Source organism: Hemitrygon akajei, chromosome 17 (assembly GCF_048418815.1).
Source record: "Hemitrygon akajei chromosome 17, sHemAka1.3, whole genome shotgun sequence".
NCBI lineage: Eukaryota > Metazoa > Chordata > Chondrichthyes > Myliobatiformes > Dasyatidae > Hemitrygon > Hemitrygon akajei.
In genome coordinates this window covers 58,111,473-58,130,020 of record NC_133140.1, presented here as the reverse complement: position 1 = coordinate 58,130,020, position 18,548 = coordinate 58,111,473, and the positions used below count along the sequence as shown (strand labels likewise).

General features: G+C 40.1%; 1 protein-coding gene across 1 annotated transcript in view; it reads left to right on the top strand.

Moving 5' to 3' along the window:
• The first annotated feature begins 7,201 nt into the window (after positions 1-7,201).
• cpne7 (copine VII) overlaps positions 7,202-18,548 on the top strand; it is a 145,329-nt gene continuing 133,982 nt past the window's right edge. Inside the window, exons 1-2 of the mRNA XM_073070216.1 lie at positions 7,202-7,339; positions 17,666-18,166. Of these exons, the coding sequence (XP_072926317.1) occupies positions 17,993-18,166 (174 nt within the window). The 5' untranslated portion in view covers positions 7,202-7,339; positions 17,666-17,992. The remainder of the gene's footprint in view (positions 7,340-17,665; positions 18,167-18,548) is intronic.

Sequence of the window (18,548 nt, the reverse complement as noted above, 5' to 3'; positions counted from 1 at the left end):
GCCACAGGAGCAGTCAGCAGGGGTCTGTGGGAGGAGCCACAGGAGCAGTCAGCAGGGGTCTGTGGGAGGGGCCACAGGAGCAGTCAGCAGGGGGCGTGTCCAGACAGGTATATGTAGTTCACCGCAGTATGAGGCTTAGGAGCCAATGTGACTTCTATGGATGATTTGGCAGCGTCCATGTTTGTGAGACATGGTTGTGCAGCCCACTTCAAAGAACTAATCACAAACACAGAGGCTTATAGCTCAGTGGAAAGCATCACATTTCAATAAACTCTAAAATTGTGACAATACAACATACAGTACCTCATAGTTCAATTTTGAAGACCAATGGGTTATTTCCAAAAGACTGGTTTATGGTTATTCCTCAATTAAAGTAATGCTTCAGGTTACTTGGTCAATCTTTGTTACCAGCAGGATCTTGCCTTAACAGGCTGCAGTCTTTCTGACATTGAAATTGTGTTTATATATTTTGTCTTTAATATAAGTGATAAAGTCAAATATATATTGTAATTGTAAGTCCATATTGTGCTATGCATATGACATGAGAAAAAGGCGATCAGTGAAATGTCAACATTCCTAATGGAGCTCTGCTTCCTGATGATACAATTTGTGTTAGCTCTAAATGAAACAGCCCTGATTGAAAATGGTCAATTGAATGTTTCAGAGATTTTCCTTTAATCGAAACAGCACTTCGCTGGCTGTGGAGTAGTCTGTCATTTTGTTCTGGAAGTCACTATGAGGTAGAGATCCAAAATGATCATTTCTTTTACACGATAAATTTGAACCAAGCAAAGAATTATGTGCTTCTTTAAGAAAATGTAAGAATGGAGGATTGTAGTCTGTAGATTGTTAGTTTGAGTAATGAATATAGTGTCAAAATCAAAATTAAAAGAGGTAAAGGAACCCCTGAATAAGAGAGTGATTAAAAAATAATAGAATAAGAAATTGCACAATTAAAAATATTGTATCTGAGGGGTGAGGCCCATAATTTTCAGTCAATGGAAAAACCGCAATGTTTTTGAAAGCATTTGATAACAATTTCTCATTAAAATCTATCAATGAAGCCGCCCTTTCTGAGCTTCTGGCTGTTAGGGGTCTGTTCAAAGTGAAGTAGCTGTGAAATAATCAAGCCAGTAGAACAGACAACTATGGAATCAAATCTTCACAGAAAGGAAACTGAGAAGTTTTTAATTAATTGAATATAGACTGCTAAGTAAAGATTTAAATTTACATGCATTGTAACCTCAATATCACAGTTTTGGAAATACTGTGGGGAATAATCATGATCCCAAGACAGATATTGGGCAAATATTAGTTTTACCTTTAACCCATGTTATATAGAAATTGCATTCTGTTAGAAGTAGATGAAATATCTTAAATTATTCCATTTTGAACTTGGTTTGTAAAGTTGTAACGCATATTCTTAAAATTAGAATATTGGGACAGATAATTTGATAAGCAGTAATTATAACTACAACCTAATTAAAAGTTAGCTAGACTTCATGTAACTGAGCACAGCTTTAATGGATGTTTTCTAGAAATGTTGCTTTGTAAATTGCTGAAATTCCTGCCAGCTTAGATGATACCTTTGGAGAAGAATGCAGGCAATGCAGTCTGAGATTTCTAAGAAATAAACCACACAGGTGAGAAAATATCAGCTTGGTTATCACTTTTTTTTTAGTGGTGGTAGTGATCACTGCTGCAGCAACGAAGAGTTGTGGATGCAGTATTTTGGAAGTAGCAGATGTTCAAATGATTCAACAGTGGGGAGGAAAATTGATGAACAAAGCCAATGATAAGAGATCACATAATCAGAGGTTGGATTATTGGATTCATAAATCTTTCAAGTCAACTCAGCTCAATGCAAGGGCAATCCACCTGGTCTTACTACCTGTATGCTCCCCATCGTCCTGAAAATTCAGATATTTATCCAGCTCCCTTTTAAATACTAGGATCTAATCTGCCCCCTTTGATACTCTGACAGTGTGTTCCCCACTAACTACTCACTGTGTAGAAGAATTGTCAACTAATTTCTTGACCTCTGCTCCAAACCGAACAAGCTCTCCCTAAGTTTTCCCTTCCTCACTTTGACAACTCTTTCAGATTTATTCTGTTCCAAGGAGAAGAGCATTAGGCTCTAAACCATCCACATAAGTAGCACTCTACTTCCTCAAAAGTTTGTGAAGATTTGGCTCCACATCTAAAACCTTGACAAACTTATATAGATGTGTGGTAGAGGGCATATTAACTGGTTGCATCATGGCCTGCTATGGAAACGTCAATTCCCTTGAACAGAAAATCTTACAAAAAGTAGTGAATATAGCCCAGTCCATCAAGTCCTCCCACAATTGGACACATCTACACGGAAGGCTGTCACAGGAAAGCAGCATCCATCATCAAGGACCCCACCATCCAGGGCATGATCTCTTCTCACTGCTGCCATCAGGAAGGAGGTACAGGAGCCTCAGGACCCATACTACCAGGTTCAGGACCAATTATTATGCCTCAGCCATCAGGCTCTTGAACCAAAGGGGATAACTACAGTCAAACTCACTCACCCCATGACTGAAGAGTTCTCACAACATATAGACTCACTTTCAAGGACTCTTCATCTCACTTTTTTGATATTTATTGCTTATTTCTTTTTCTTTTGCATTTGCTGTTTGTTGTCTTTTGCATACTGGTTGTTTGTCCATCCCGTTGGGTTGGGTCTTTCATTGTGTATCTTGGATTTACTGTGTGTGCCTGCAAGTAAATGAAACTATGGTGACATATATGTACTTTGATAATAAACTTACTTTGAACTTTGAACATAATTAGAGAGGCTTGCTCCTGAACTCATTTTGACAAATATCTCTGGCACCTGTGCCAAATCTTTTGTAAAGTGAGTGTGTGGTGGCTGAACTGGAGTTTTATCAGGTATTTTTTCATGCTGTTCTTGCTCTTGTTCTCTCTGCCTCTATAAATCCAGGATATGCTTATACCTTTCAGTAATATCCTCTCTTACTATCTGCCCCTAGATCTTTCTGTTCTGGAATTTAGAAATTCATCTCTACTTTATATTACTTTCCATTCTTTAATCAAACATCTGTTCCTTATCTGTAAATTCCATTGACAACCTTCCTGATTATTCCATATATCCGTCTATATTACCAGAGGATACGTTATAACAATACTCACAGATAACTGCATTTCCAAGTTGTGTATCTCCTGCAAATTTTGAAATTAGATCATGTCCAAGTCACTAAAGTATATTAAGAAATACTAAGAGCTAATATTTACTAGCTTTTATCATGCTGTGCTATTCCATGGCCTTCAATCTTGATGACAATTCTTTTATCTGCAACCTTATTGAATGGATTTTGAATATTTCTGTTTTCAGTCTCCCTGGTACTTCAAGTAAGCTAGTTGCTGTTCAGTTAGTTGAACATAATCTCTCAAGGCATATGCTGCAAAATCCAAGCCATGCATTAAAATCTGAAAGAATAAAGGAATCAAAGACAGCATGGTTATGTGGGGATTAGTGTAAAGCTATCACAGCAACAGTGAGCCCGGTTCAGTTCCACTGCTGTCTGTAAGGGGCTTGTCCATTCTCCCCGTGACTGTGTGGGTTTCCTCTTGGTGCTCCGGTTTCCTCCCACGTTCCAAAGACATACGGAGTTAGGCATAGGGCTGTACCCCACTTTATATCTGCATAAAAAATATGGGTCCACACTTTGTGAAGAATATGAAGATCTTGGAGTGCAGGAAAGGTTTACCGGAAGAGTTTCAAGGTTGAGGATGAGTTATTTCAACTATAATGTCAGACTGAAAAAGCTGGGATTATTCTCCATCTAGCTCATTCTCTATTTGGTAGAAATGTTGTACAGACAAATGTTGAAAGATTATGATTGGGTTAAGCAGATTTGAAAGAGGGAAACTGTCTCATTGGTGGATGCTTTGTGAACCAGTTAGTACAGAATAACATTTCTGAGTTGAGGATGCAGTGAAACTCTGACATCCCGTTGTTTCTATTTCAGGGAGCGCGAAGTGCAGAATCAAATATCACTGTGATGATTGTACGCTCTAGTATCAATTGTTTGGTGACAATAAAGTAAAGTAAAGTTTGGAAATCCTGAAGGTCTGGCACTATGGAGGAGACACAAAGGGAACCAGAAAGGCATTGCATGAACACAAGAAACTCCGCAGATGCTAAAAATCCAAAGCAAGGCACACAAAATGCTGAAGTAACTCAGCAGGTCAGGCAGCATCCAGGGAAATGAACAAAGAGTCAATGTTTCAGTCCTTCTTCAGGGCCATTAGCAGGGATGACAGTACAGATTCAATGGCTAGAGTTTCTAGCAGTAATTCAGAAGATGCAGGATTCGTTTGTCCCAAAGATGAAGAAGATGAGGCAACCATGGCTGACAAGGGAAGTCAAAGACAGCATAAAAGCCAAAGAGAGGGCATATAATAGAGCAAAAATTAGTGGGAAGCTAGAGGATTGGGTAGTTGTTAAAAACCAACAGAAGGCAACTACAAAGCAATAAGGAGAGAAAAAGATGAAATATGAAGGTGGGTTAGTAAAAAATATAAAATTGGGTACCACAGGTTTTTCAGATGTACAGTATAATGAGTAAAAGATTTGCAAGATTGTACATTGGACTGATGGAAAATGACACTGGAGCAATAGTAATGGGGGAGAAAGAAATAGCAAGTGACCTGAATAGGCATTTTGCATCAGTCTTCACTGTGGATGAGACCAGCAACTAGAATCACTAGATTCTGGATAACTGGAAAATTGCATCTGTCACCCCACTTTTTAATAAAGGAGGGAGATTTAAGGCAAGAAATGTTAGGCCAGTTAGCCTGATTTCAGTAGTTGGAAAGATGTTGGAGTCTATTATTAATGATAAGGTTTTGGGGTACTTGGAAGCACTTGATCAAAATAGGCTGAAGTCATTGTGGTTAAGGTAAGTCTTGCCTGACAAATCTGTTGTAATTCTTTGAGAAATTAACAGGCAGGGTGGACAAAGGAGAGTCAGTGGATGTTGTTTACTTGGATTTTCAGAAGGCCTTTAACGAAGTGTCACACATGGGGCTGCTAAGCAAGATAGGAGCCTCTGGTATTACAGGAAAGATATGAGCATGGACAGGAGATGAGCTGACTGGAGGAAGGCAAATGGTGGGAACACAAGGGCATTTTCTGGTTTGCTGTTGGTGACAAGTGGTGTTCTACGCGGTGGTCAGCAAGTCCGTTACTTTTCCTGTTATATGTTAATGATCTGGATAACAGAATTGCTGGCTTTGTGGCCAAGTTTGCAGATGATACAAAGATAGGTGGAGAAACAGATAGTGCTGAAGAAGCTAGGAGTCTGCAGAATGACTTGGATAGATTAAGAGAAAGGGCAAAAAAAGTTGGCAGATGAAATACAGCGGAGGGAAGTACGTATATGGTCATATACCTTGGTAGAAGGAATAAAGGCATACACTATTTTCTAGACGGGAACAAATTCAGAAATCAGTAATACAAAGGGATTTGGGAATCCTAGTGCAAGATTCCCCAAAAGTTTACCTGGTAGGTTGAGTAAGGAAGCCACATACAATGTCAGCATTAATTTCAGGGTGCACTAGAATACAAGTACAAGGATGGCTAAGGCTTTATAAGGTGTTGGTCTGACAACATTTGGAGGATTGCAAACAGTTTTGGGCTCCATATCTAAGAAACGATGTGCTGGCATCGGAGAGGATCCAGAGGAGGTTTATAAGAATGATCACGGGAATTAAAGGTTTAATACATGAGGAGAATTGGGCCCCTATTCACTGGATTTTGGGAGAATGAGGAAGGATCTCATTGAAACCTACTGAATATTGAAAGGCCTGTACAGAATGGACATGGAGAGGATGCTTTCAATGAAGGGAGAGTCTAGGATATCCTTTTAGAAAAAAGATGAGGAGGAACTTCTTTAGCCGGAGAGTGGTGAATCTGTGGAATTCATTAACACAGACAGCTGTGGAGCCCAAGTCTTTGCAGTTTAATATCTTCTTTCCTGTAGCAGGGTGATCAAAACCGATTGCAGTACTCCATGCGCAGCCTCACCGGTGTCCTGTACAACCACACCACGACCTCCAAACTGTTACCCTGATTGCCCTGGCTGACGAAGGCTAGCACGTCAAAAGCTTCACCATTTTGTCTACCTGTGATTCCACTTTCAAGGAACCTCTGTCCTACAACACTCCTAGGGCCCTGCTGCTCACTGAAAATCCAAACTAGATTTGACTTTGCAAAATCCAACACCTTACACTTACAGGAAATAAACTCCATTGGCCCACTTACTCATCTGATCAAGAGCTCGCTATAGTTTTGATGCCTGTCTTCAATGTCTATATCCCACCTATTTTAGTGCCATCTGCACTGTATTCTTTATAGTGGATGCCCTTCAGCTCAGACTGGAGAATGAGGGGGTGATAGGTGCTACAGGGAGGTAGCCACTCTTTAAGTTGCAGGAGGCAGGTAGCCTCCTATCAGGAGATGTAAATGAAATTGGTGGACAGTGCAGTGTCCCCTGAGACTGCTGCCCTCAATAATAAGGATACTGATTTGGATACCATGGAGGTAGGTGTTAACACCCGCTAGGAGGAAGCTGCAGTGGCTAGGTCTGAGTCTGGCTCTGTGTCTCAGAAGGGATGGGGGGAAGAAGAGGAGTGCAGTGGTGATAGGGGGATTCACCAGGGGGCACAGCCTCAGAATACGAGGACACCCCTTTAGAACGGAGATGAGGAGGAATTTCTTTAGCCAAAGTTGGGGGGGGGGGGGGGGTGGGGGGGGATGGAGTGAATCTGTGGAATTCATTGCCACAGACAGCTGAGGAGGCCAAATCATTGGACATATTTAAAACTGAGATTGAGAGGTTCTTGATTCGTAAGGGGGAGGTCAAAGGTTGTGGGGAGAAGGTCGGGAAATGGGATTGAGAGGGATAATCCGCCTTGATGGAATGGGTAGAGTACACTCGATGGGCCGAATAGCCTAATTCTGCTGCTATGTCTTATAACTTTATTTAGAATGATTTTGAAGCAGTATCGGTGTTTTTTTAAAAAAAAAACTGGATTAGGCTTCAAATGTCAAATGGGAAAGGAAGGCATGTCCATTTTTACTGGAGGATCAAGAGAAATCGGTTGGCGCGGCTGTTGGTGGTAGCTGCCACTGTGCCGTGGAGACTGAGCGAGTGGAATAACTGAGACCTGCAGCTCCCCCTTCATCTCTCAGTGTTTCACTCTGCCTCTCACTAACTGGGGATCTCATCTCTGAGCACGGGCGAACCGAGAACCCGCACGACTGAAATCGGGACTCGCACTCCAGGTATTTTTGGTCCGAACCGTGCTTTTATGGTTATGGCATGCTATAGGAGAGCGCTTGAACTATTAAATTTGAGTATAGTAACGACGAAATCAAAATCAACCGGAAAAATCTGAATAGTAGAATTACCCTCCCGGCAGCGGGTAAAATTTGAAGTTGTTGCAATTTTTCAGTAAACGCAAACAAATCAAGTCGCTTTTTATAAAATTAATCTCCGTTATTTATATCATTGTATCATTTTAACTTCCCCATATCAGCTCGGACTGTGCGTCGTTTAACTAGATTTGGTAGCAATTTTTTCCGCGGCAATTTACAATTTTTTGTTTAAAGTATATCGTCTTCATAATGTCAGGGGCACGTTGGTATTGTTTATGACTGTGTATACGAAGCTTTTCCATGAAAAAAAACTTACTTATTGTTCGTAATATTTTGTACCTGAATGTTTCTAAGCGCGGCATTTCAGCATCGGGGATCGGGACTGTTCCTGTAAGAAACTATTCTAACTGGCTGGTGATTGTTGTGGTTTAATCCGAGTGCGAAAGATCGGTTATAAAGCAATGAAAACAAATTTAAACACGATCTTGTAATCTAGTGACTTTGCTCAGAAATAATCATGGAGCGAGGGAGATGAACACTGCGGTGTGCAGAGATGCCACAGGACCAGAGAAAACATTGCATTTCAGCGCAGAATTTCCAATGTGGGATTGTCTGCTCGTCCTCTTTCCTGGCACATTAATGTAACTTCTTCATCTCATAAATGGATGAATGGTTACTATTCTGCCATATATGATGCTAAACTGGTATCGAGATGTTCGTTCACAACTCAGGCTTCGGGAAACTTATACTGTACATAGCTACGCACACAAAATGCTGAAGGAACTCAGCAGGTCGGGTAGCATCCATGGAAGGAACAAGCAGTCGACGTTTCGGGTCGAGACCCTTCCTCGGGACTTTAATTTCATACCCGAGCAAATAATCCGATGGAAGAGGGTTAATTCAGTTCTACGGCGCTCACCTGCCCCGTTGTTGGAACTAATCTGCTCAATGGCAGTAGATGGAGACCTAAACACGAAAAGAGAAAGCACTGGAAATACTCAAAACGCCAGGCAGCGTCGGCGGGGAGATTAACAGCATCAGGTGTTTCAAATTGACGACCTTTCGGGTTTCCCAGTAATAATCTGCCGAAGGAACTCAGCGGGGAGGGGTGGAGGGGAGGGGGTGTGGTGGGGAGGTGAGAAGAGGCACCTCAGCTGCTGCTCAACTCGCAGACTTCCTCCACCAGATTGTCTGTGGCTCCGGATTCCACCATCTGCACTCTCCAATGTGTCCATTTTACATTTCCAGCATATGTAACAGTCTTTTTTTTTTGGGGGGGGGGGGTGTTAATATAACAAAACAAATTCAGAACAATATCACAGAGGTGATATATTAAACAGCATATTTAGCAGGATTTGGTGTGATTAAAGACAGCTTGATACATCCCATTTTGAGCTTTGGATGCAGAACATACAAGTTTATCTTGAATTAAAGAGAAGCACTTGCTGGAAATACCCTGCAAGTCAGTAAGCATGGACTTAGATAGAACAACGTTCCCATTTCATTTGATGTGATGGGGCAGCTTGCCCAACCTTAGGAAAGGCAACTGGAGAGACGTCACTAAATGCTGCAGTTGCCAGTAATAGCCATATATAAGTAAGTATTCCTCTATTTGCAACTGGGCAACATTAAAAAAGAAACACTTTGGATCCCTTTCTTTACTCTTACCTCAAAATTCTTTAATACCTAATGTAAAAATAATAAGATTTGAATTTTACACTACAAGAATCCATACCATTTTCTGATCGAGCTATAATCCCCTAGGAAAATAATGTTTTCCATGACGGTGGATATATTATATCCTCTATTTCACCAATCTTGCTTCAGATTTATCTATATTGCATTTCTCTGCACTTGCTCAAATGAGGCTCAGTGGTCATAACTGTCCCTGCTGATGATCAAAACTTCTTAAATTAAACTTAACTGTTCCTTCTGCTTGAAGATTACGATAAAAGCCACAGTTTCCTTGAACCAATCATCCAAGGTTGTCAGAGTAACTGCTGAAGCATCAGTTGGTATCTTATTCCCGAAAGTGTTCTATGCTTTCTCGGCGGAAGTCTTCATGCTACTTCACCTTAGCATTCATGTTGTTTTTGGTAGAATTATTCTGGTGATGCAGTCATACTGAATAAGAGAAGTCACATGGAATTTTGCCCATCGCTGAACAGCATTACCATGTTTCTTCAATTGCATGCCTTCAATATATTGTTTGGCTATAAAATATCTGTTGAACTAGAACTGTACCAAATATAGAAGGAAGGGAATGTGGTTTCATAATTTGGTCAAGAGTTTACCAGCTCTACTGATAAGCCACATAGATTGTATTATACTACGGCATTCAGAAAATCATATTTGCTGGCTTTAATTCAGCATTTTTTGGTTTCAACTGGCCTGGTCTTTTCAAGATAAACAATTTTAGATTTTTTTGGTTGGGAAAGATATGGACTCAAGTTTAAATGAACAGAATTAGTTTTCCTTCTTGCTCCTGCTTTTTAGTCAGTTAAATAAAAATGCATAATTCTGCTTTTCTTAATACCCTCTAGTGTGTAACTTAATTGAAGACCTTTGGAAATTCATATATATAAATATAAACTTTACCATTGTACTGGTCTCCTCATAATATTTAGCTCTGTTGGATTGGCGTGACTTAATAAGAAATCCTTCTGGCTCCCTTTTATCATTTTGTCCATTCCTCAGTAGGATTCTGGTTAATTTTCCATCTCTCCATCTTTCTTAAATTAAAAATAATTAGAAAGTTATCTGAATAGCATAAAGCAAATGCTCTGCACTTTTGGAATACTATTGAAACTACTACTTTGCTATATAATTAATCTATTTCTTAACCTAGTTTAAAAAAACCAGTCATTACTTTTCTGTCAGTAATTTTGTACTCACAATATAAATTCCATTGAGTATTGAAATTTGCAGAATTAAATAGAATCACTTATTTTTCAATTTTCAAATATAACCTTGAATTATATTTAATTTACCCACTGATAACATCTTCCATAACAATTAAACATTTGAGTCTTATAAATATATAACATTCCTGTGTTGTGAGAAAAGTCTGATATATACAGTATGTATTAGACAAGTTTTTTTGGACATTAGGTCATAGCCAATGAGCTAAATTCATGCGCATGCAGTGAAGTCACAGTAGAAGCAAATGAGAGGTATATATGAGGAGTTGAAGCACGAGAGAGTTTGCAAATCCAGAGCAACACACACACACAATGCTGGAGGAACTCAACAGGGTCAGGCAGCATCTACGTAGTATATTTTTGCCATTTCCTTTGCTTGTCTGTTTTTTACAAATTGCTAGCTCAATGTTCAACCCAGCACCAATGGAAAGTGTGCAGCCAGCTGGATTTGAACCCAGGACCATTGGCCTCAAAGTCCAGTGCTGATGCCACTACGCCACCAGCCAGCAATGAGCACCTCTGTGCTAATTGATTAGACAGTCAACCTTTCAGAGACTTTTTCTTCAGGACTGGTAAAAGGTGGGCAGAGGGGAAGGAGGCTAGCTAGAAGTTGTTAGGTGAAGCCAGGTGGGTGGGAAAAGGTCAAGAATCTGATAGGAGAGGAGAGTGGACATTAGGGGAAAAGGAAGGAGGAGGGGACACGGGGAAAATAATAGGTAATTGAGAAGAAATGAAAGGTCAGACTGGGGAAGGAGGTTGGGGGAAGGAAATTTGTTCACCGGAAGGAGAAATCAATATTCATTCCATCAGGTTGGAGGGTACCCAGATGGAATATAAGGTGTTGCTCCTCCACCCTGAGGATGGTCTCATCTTGGCAGAAGAGGAGGCCACAGACTGATATGCCGGAAAGGGAACAGGAATCGGAATTAAAATGTTTGGCCACCAGGAGTGTACAGTTGATTTGATTTGATTGGCCAGAACAACATATACCTTTAGAGCATTGAAGAGCACAGTAATTCCAGATTTGTTTATTTCTCACACGTACACTGAAACAAACAGTGAAATGCGTCGTTTGCAGTGATGACCAACACAACTTGAGGAGGTGCTGGGGGCAGCCCGCAAGCATCTGCCCGCATTCCGGTGCGAACGCAGCATGTCCACGATGTTTGGCAGAACAGCAGAACAATAGCAACAAAGCAACAGCAAAAACAACCCCCTTCCTCTCTCCCACCTCCCCATCCACTCTCTCACTCACACACACAGATAGCTCTCTAACCTCAGGGCATGATAACCAGCTGCCTGACATTTATATTCCAAGTTGACTAATTATGAAATTGAATTGAAATAAAATCTGTTAATTTGGGGGGAAATCAATGCAAATACTTGTGGTTTGATATAGACCAAGTTTATTATTGTTTCTGCCTTCAGATAACTCTATAACTGTTAGACTGTCAATGTCTCCTTAACAGTCAATCATGTATTCAGTAATCTATTAGGTCCTAAAGTAATGACACGGCTGATGGGTTTTGATTTCTATCAACGTGTTAAAGCATTTGAGTGAACAGCCAAATTCACCCTATTAATCGTCCCTATTATGTAATATGGAATATGATTTATGTTGGATTATCAATCATTCCTAAAAGAATTTAGTTCATGTGGTAATTCTTCACCGTGCACAAGAATTTGTCTCATTACAATTAATCAAATATATCAGCATTTTGTAAATCACTACATCCTAGTTGGAATAGTGTGTGTAGAAATCTTGGTATCAGACCTTCAAAATTATAAGGAAAAAATAAGGAAAAAAACATAAGGAAGTGGAACTTGGCACTAAATTCTGAAGAATGTGATGGGGTTTGAAATGTGATTGCTTAATTCATGGACAATGCAATATATTGAGTTTAGATTGCACTCACAACAGTAGAGAGCATCAAAATTAACATGGTTTTCCTCAAGTAGAGGTTATATGAATTGATCCTCAGCAAAAGAAATTAATGTCAGGTCATTTGGCTGTATTGTGCAAAATAAAAGACCAATACAGAACAGGATGATCACAGGGATCATGAAACTGTCAATCATGGCATGCAGCTGTTAGCGATATCATGTAGCTTGACTTTATTGACTTTATTTTAGTCTGTATGGAATGAATGCTACAACCTTTGAAGCTTTACCTGTGTTTGTCACCGAATGTGGTCGGGCATATAATGAGACAAACTTGTTAATAGTCTCTAAGAGAAATAAACTTAAAAGACATTGAATAACCCTTTCAATATTTTGTGACCTTGTCTAGAGATTCCCAATAAATCAGAGACCATACATTTTTAATAAGGATAGGAATAATATAAGATGTAATTCAGGGTATCGTTCTGCTGTTATGTTGCAGTTGTATCATTTAAGGTATCCAATATCTAATTTCACTAAAAAAGGATGTTCTCTGAGTAATGTTTCTGAATCAAACTTTGCAGATTGCCACATAATTTTAAATCAATGTTTCCTTCCCTAGGTGGTATACAACAAGAAACAATTATTTATTTGTTTTGTTTTCTTTTTGTAAAGCATAGCAATGTTTGTTGAATGAGAATTGCATTGCGGTATTTCAGAATTACTAAACAGCTACAGCATAGAAGCAGAACATTTGCTTCTTTGATTCTGCTCTAGCTCATCGATTCCGTATAAAAGCAATCTCACTATTCCCAATCTCAAGCCTTCCCCCCAACACTGCACCTTATTTCCTTTAAGAAAACTTACCCAGTTTTCCTTAAAACCTATTGACACTTCCCCCACCATTGCCCCCTCTCTTTGCTGAGGAGGGCAGTCCCAGCTTTTCAACCACAATAACTAAATTCTCCCCAACCCTGGAGTCACTCTAGTGATATTTCCTTGCACTATCTCTAAAACCTTTACATCTTTCCTAATACATGGCACCCAGAACTGAACTTTACGATCCAGCATTTTAAGAAGTCTTTCCTCATCTTCTTTCTTTGCCCCTCTGATTTCCTTTTTTATTTTCTGTCTGTTATCTTTCTGATTCTCACTTGTTTGAAGCCATCTGTCATCTGCTTTTTCTCTGTCTTACTCTCTCTACCTTTTTGTTATTCATGGCTTTAAGTTTCTTACTCTTCTCCCTCCTGTTGAAATTGGCCCTTCTCCAGTTGACCATCTGAGGTGCAGGAGATGCAGAACTTTAATATTTGAAGGAAAGCATTTGTGATACTGAATAAGATGAGTTGATCCATTGTAAATATAAATAACAGGAAATTAAAGGCAGATGATACTAGACTGTAAACACAGACAATATGAAGGACTGGTTGATTTGCACCTGGAATTTTATTACATCAAAATCAAGCAGGATGTAATTTTGTAATTCTGTACAAAGTGAATGAATGCATGAATCAAACTGATGAGAGCAATGAACGAGTATATGTAATGAAATGAAAGCTGTAGCAGGCTGTTTCACCTTCTGTCCCCCTGCTCCACCACTCAATCAGATTACTGCTGATCTTTTACAAAGTACTTCTTCTGTTTTAAGTCCGCATTCTTTAATTTCCTTCAGATCTACAACTCAATTGACCATTTTGAATACATAAGAACATTAGAACATAAGGAACAGGAGCAGGAGTAGGCCAGCTGCCCGTCAAGCCTGCTCCGCCATTCAATCAGATCATGGCTCATCTCCACCTACCTGCCTTTTCCCCATAACCCTTAATTCCCCTACTCTGCAAAAACCTATCCAACTTTGTCTTAAATATATTTACTGAGATAGCCTCCACTGCTTCATTGAGCAGAGAATTCCACAGATTCACCACTCTCTGGGAAAAGCAGTTCCTCCTCATCTCCGTCCTAAATCTACTCCCCTGAATCTTGAGGCTATGTCCCTTTTACACTCAGTCTTTTATCTTCCACAGCTCACAGTGGTGGAGGACTCCAAAGATTCACTGCAATCTGAATGCTGAAATTCCATCTCATCTTTGCCCTGAATTGCCAGCCCCTTATTTTCATACAGTTACTTCTTGTTTTGGATACCCGTGAATCAATCTTCTTAAGGCCTTTGAGAATGTAAGGAATTGTCACTGATGTTAATTGATTTTCTGTCCACAGATGCTGCTTGACTGGCTGAGATCTTCCAGCATTTTTGTTCTTGTTTCAGATTCCTGTATTTGTTTTCCATAAGAATTTTGCAACTTTCACTGAGATCACCCCGTATTGTTCTAAACTCTAGGGAGTACAAGTCCCATTTGTTTAATCTTTTCTGACCAGCCATCCTCCGGTTTCAGAGATCAATCTGGCAAGCTTTCATCGAATTTTATTTAGCATACATATCCTTCCTCAGATAAGAGACCAAATCTGTGGACGCCATTTTGGGTACAGTCTCACAAGCTCCCGACATAATTTCACATAAAGGCTTACTGTGTCTGTACATTAACTCTCAATGATTTATGCTGAAGCTCTTCTAGGGCCCCTAAAACATCAGAATCAGAATCAGATTTATCATCACAGGCACGTGGCGTGAAATTTGTTAACTTAGCAGCAACAGTTCAATGTAATGCATAATATAGAAAAAATGATAATAATAATAATAATAATAATAATAAATACGTATATCAATTACAATATACATGTATTGAATAGATTAAAAATTGTGCAAAAAACAGAAATACTGTATATTAAAAAAAGTGAGGTAGTGTCCAAGGGTTCAATGTCCATTTAGGAATCAGATGGCAGAGGGGAAGAAGCTGTTCTTGAATCACTGATGGTAACAGTGAGAAAAGGGTATGCCTTGGGTGCTGGAGGTCCTTAATAATGGACATTGCCTTTCTGAGACACCACCCCATGAAGATGTCCTGAGTACTTTGTAAATTTACAACCTTCTGAAATTTCTTTCGGTCCTGTGCAGTAGCATTCCCCCCATACCAGACAGTGATGCAGCCTGTCAGAATGCTCTCCACGGTGCATCTATAGAAGTTTTTGAGTGTATTTGTTGACATGCCAAATCTCTTCAAACTCCTAATGAAGTGTAGTCACTGTCTTGCCTTCTTTATAGCTGCATCCATATGTTGGGACCAGGTTAGATCCTCAGAGATCCTGACACACAGGAACTTGAAACATCAACACCTTTCAATTTCACAGCCACACTCCCAACAGATATTGTAGTAAATCTGATTAGATTGAACTTGATCCCCGCATCCCGGTTACAGACGTGGTGTGAACATCTGCAGTCCCAGCACCAGTCCCTGTAGCACCTCATTATTACAGTATTCCAGTGTAAAGAAGATCAGTGTCTTCCAACCGCATCTCCTTTAACTTGTATCCTGTCCTATGTGTGTTCATTTTGTTTCCCTACATTGATATCAGGCTAATTGGTGCATAGTTCTCTTATATCTATAGGGCAGTCTGTACCTGATCGGTTCTGGTTATTATCCCCCCTGTATATTGTCTTACCCATAGGTCTAATTCACTAGGACGCCTGCTCCAGTTCATTCAAATGAAGCCAAACCCAACAGAACAGTTCTGCCTTCCCAGTATTAGTGCCACTATCCCATAACTGAACCTGCCTCTCCTGTAAGAGTGTTTTCTGGGGTTCGCTCATAGAGCAAATAATGTCAGCAAATGACTTCAGTTACCAGTCTTTAGATGTGAATTTGAACTGAGAATTAAATCTAAAATGCAGCTCTGAACAAGGGGCTCTTAAAAACTGTGAACCAGGTTAATTGGAAGACCAGAGAACACCGATTTAAATTAATTATTTGTGTATATTTGTGTCTGTTGTGTGAGTGCCAAGAGGGAGGTGTGAATGTGGTGTGTAGTTCAAAGGAAGCATTGTAAGTGAGGAGTTGTCCTGAAGTTTTCTTTGATCTTTAGCATATAAAATATCATGTAGCGTTTGGTCAAGCAGACGTCTTGCTCCAAAAGGGTCGCTCTCTTTCTCTCCTTCTCTCCCTCTCTCCCCCCTCTCTCGCCCTCTCTCCCCCTCTCCCATCCTCTCACCTCTTTCCCCTCTCCTCCTCCCCCTCCCCCACTCTCCCCTCCCTCCTTCACTCTCCATCCTATATCCTCTCTCTCTCTCTCTCTCTCTCTCTCTCTCTCTCTCTCTCTCTCTCTCTCTCTCTCTCTCTCTCTCTCTCTCTCTCTCTCTCTCTCTCTCTCTCTCCCCCCCCCCCCCCCAAAAGGCTATCAGCTTATTTACGAGTGAGTGTATCAAATCAAACTACTTTTTATATCTACCAAATGCATCTCTCTGGTGACTTTGTTCATGCAACAACATCTCCTATACCAACCTTTGAGCTGTGAATTTAGCTCCCCGAACTTGTCGATGCTATGCCAATGTGCATATGGCTCTAGTTGTAGTTTAATTTGGATTCCTACCTGATCACAGAATGACCTTAGTTCTACCCATGTGATGCGTTTCTTCATGGACTAGAAAATGGATCTTTACTCTCTCACCAAGTTCCTCCTCAGCCTCATAAACCTTACATTGGTTAAGCAACATAGTTCATGAGGCATGTTTTCACCTGCAAAGCACTGAGCTTATATCCTGCCCTATCCTGTTTCCTATCACAACTGCGTTCTTTGTGAACATCCCCCCACAGCAATGCCACAGTGCTGTGATGGGGTTGCTCACCTTCTCTGCAGACTTTGCCTTCATCTCCATGGACCACAAGAACTTGGTATCTGCAGAACATGGGCTTGGATTCCATTTTCTGGATTTCTAACTTGCTTCACATGTGATCACAGCATTCTGTTCCTTTGGACTGACCATTTCTGCACCTCAATCAAAGTGGCGTGACTCTTGAACCAAATCTTTAGCCAGCACCAATCGTCAGTGTACACATCAGAACTAGAATCAGGTTTATTATCACCGGCGTGTGACGATCGCAGTTCCATCGATTCTGAGCTGAAGTTCGTCAAACTGTAGACACTTACTTCTTCATGGTTCCGTTAGCGCTCAGTTACTGCAAAACATCATCTGTCCAGCCATAACTATCCTAGTTTAATTTATTTATTTAATGAGTTATTAAGATATCAACCAATAATTAGTCAATGAATTATTAATATAGTTTTATTTTATATTCTGATGACATGAACATTGAGGAGATTTGTTTAAATGTTTGTCTTTATTTCCAACATCTTACCCGCCAATTTCCTTTGCTTATTTTGTTCTTCCAGCAGGATTGAACAGATTATGTTCTGAGCAAAGTGATCTATTTAAGGAATGAAATTGTTGCCCATAATTTCAGTCAAGTAACTTGAGAAAAATAAATACACCAGAATGTGAGTTTTATGATAACAAAATGCTTGTTTGATTTATTTTCAGGTGCTTCAGACTCCAACTGAAGTGTTCCATTGTCCGAAAGTGTTGCTGATGATCCAAGTTACTTCTCTTTAATTCCTGGACTTTCAACATGGAAGAATCGAGATATTAGCAGAAGCTGGATTGGGGGATCCTAGAGTGGATAGAAACTGATTCCAATGAAACAATCTCTACCATTTTCATATCTTCAAATGACTTTATAGTCATTCTGCGGGTACAACACTCCAGTACAAGGCCTGAGTGTTAGAATCTTGCTAGTAGACTGGTCTCCGTTAGTCTCTTGTTAAGATCTTCTCAGTGCTGTTTCCTTGCTCCTGGTCTGGTGCGGAGATGACTGAGCTCACAGGCAGAGTGTCGCCAAACCCACTTGGTGTTGTTACAGCTCCCTGTGTGTCCAAAGTGGAGCTTCGTGTTGCCTGCAAATCTTTGCTGGACAGAGATACCCTCAATAAATCTGATCCTTCTGTGGTACTGTTGATGCAGTCTCAAGGACACTGGGTGGAGGTAGGTGACAGTCAATGGCTATTACCTGACTAGGATATTAATTCTTCTAAATCTGATTTTGCATGAGCGTGTGCAAGAAATTACCTTTGAAACAGCTGGTTATGAAAGGTGACCAGAAATTTAATACAAAGATCCCAGTTAAAATGGTAGATTGACTTTGCCGATTAATAGACTATGAAATATGTTAATAGTTCTCAAGGGTGCAAAGGAAATAATATGAATACAAGTTTTTCTTCTTGTGAATCCTGCATGTGACTGAGATGGAGGTGTGCAGTACTGGTTAGTGCACCAACTGACATCCGATCCTTTGATATCCAGATTCCTTTTCCCTCTGCTTTTGTAAGATTCTGTATTGGAATATAAACATGGAAAGGTTTAGAAA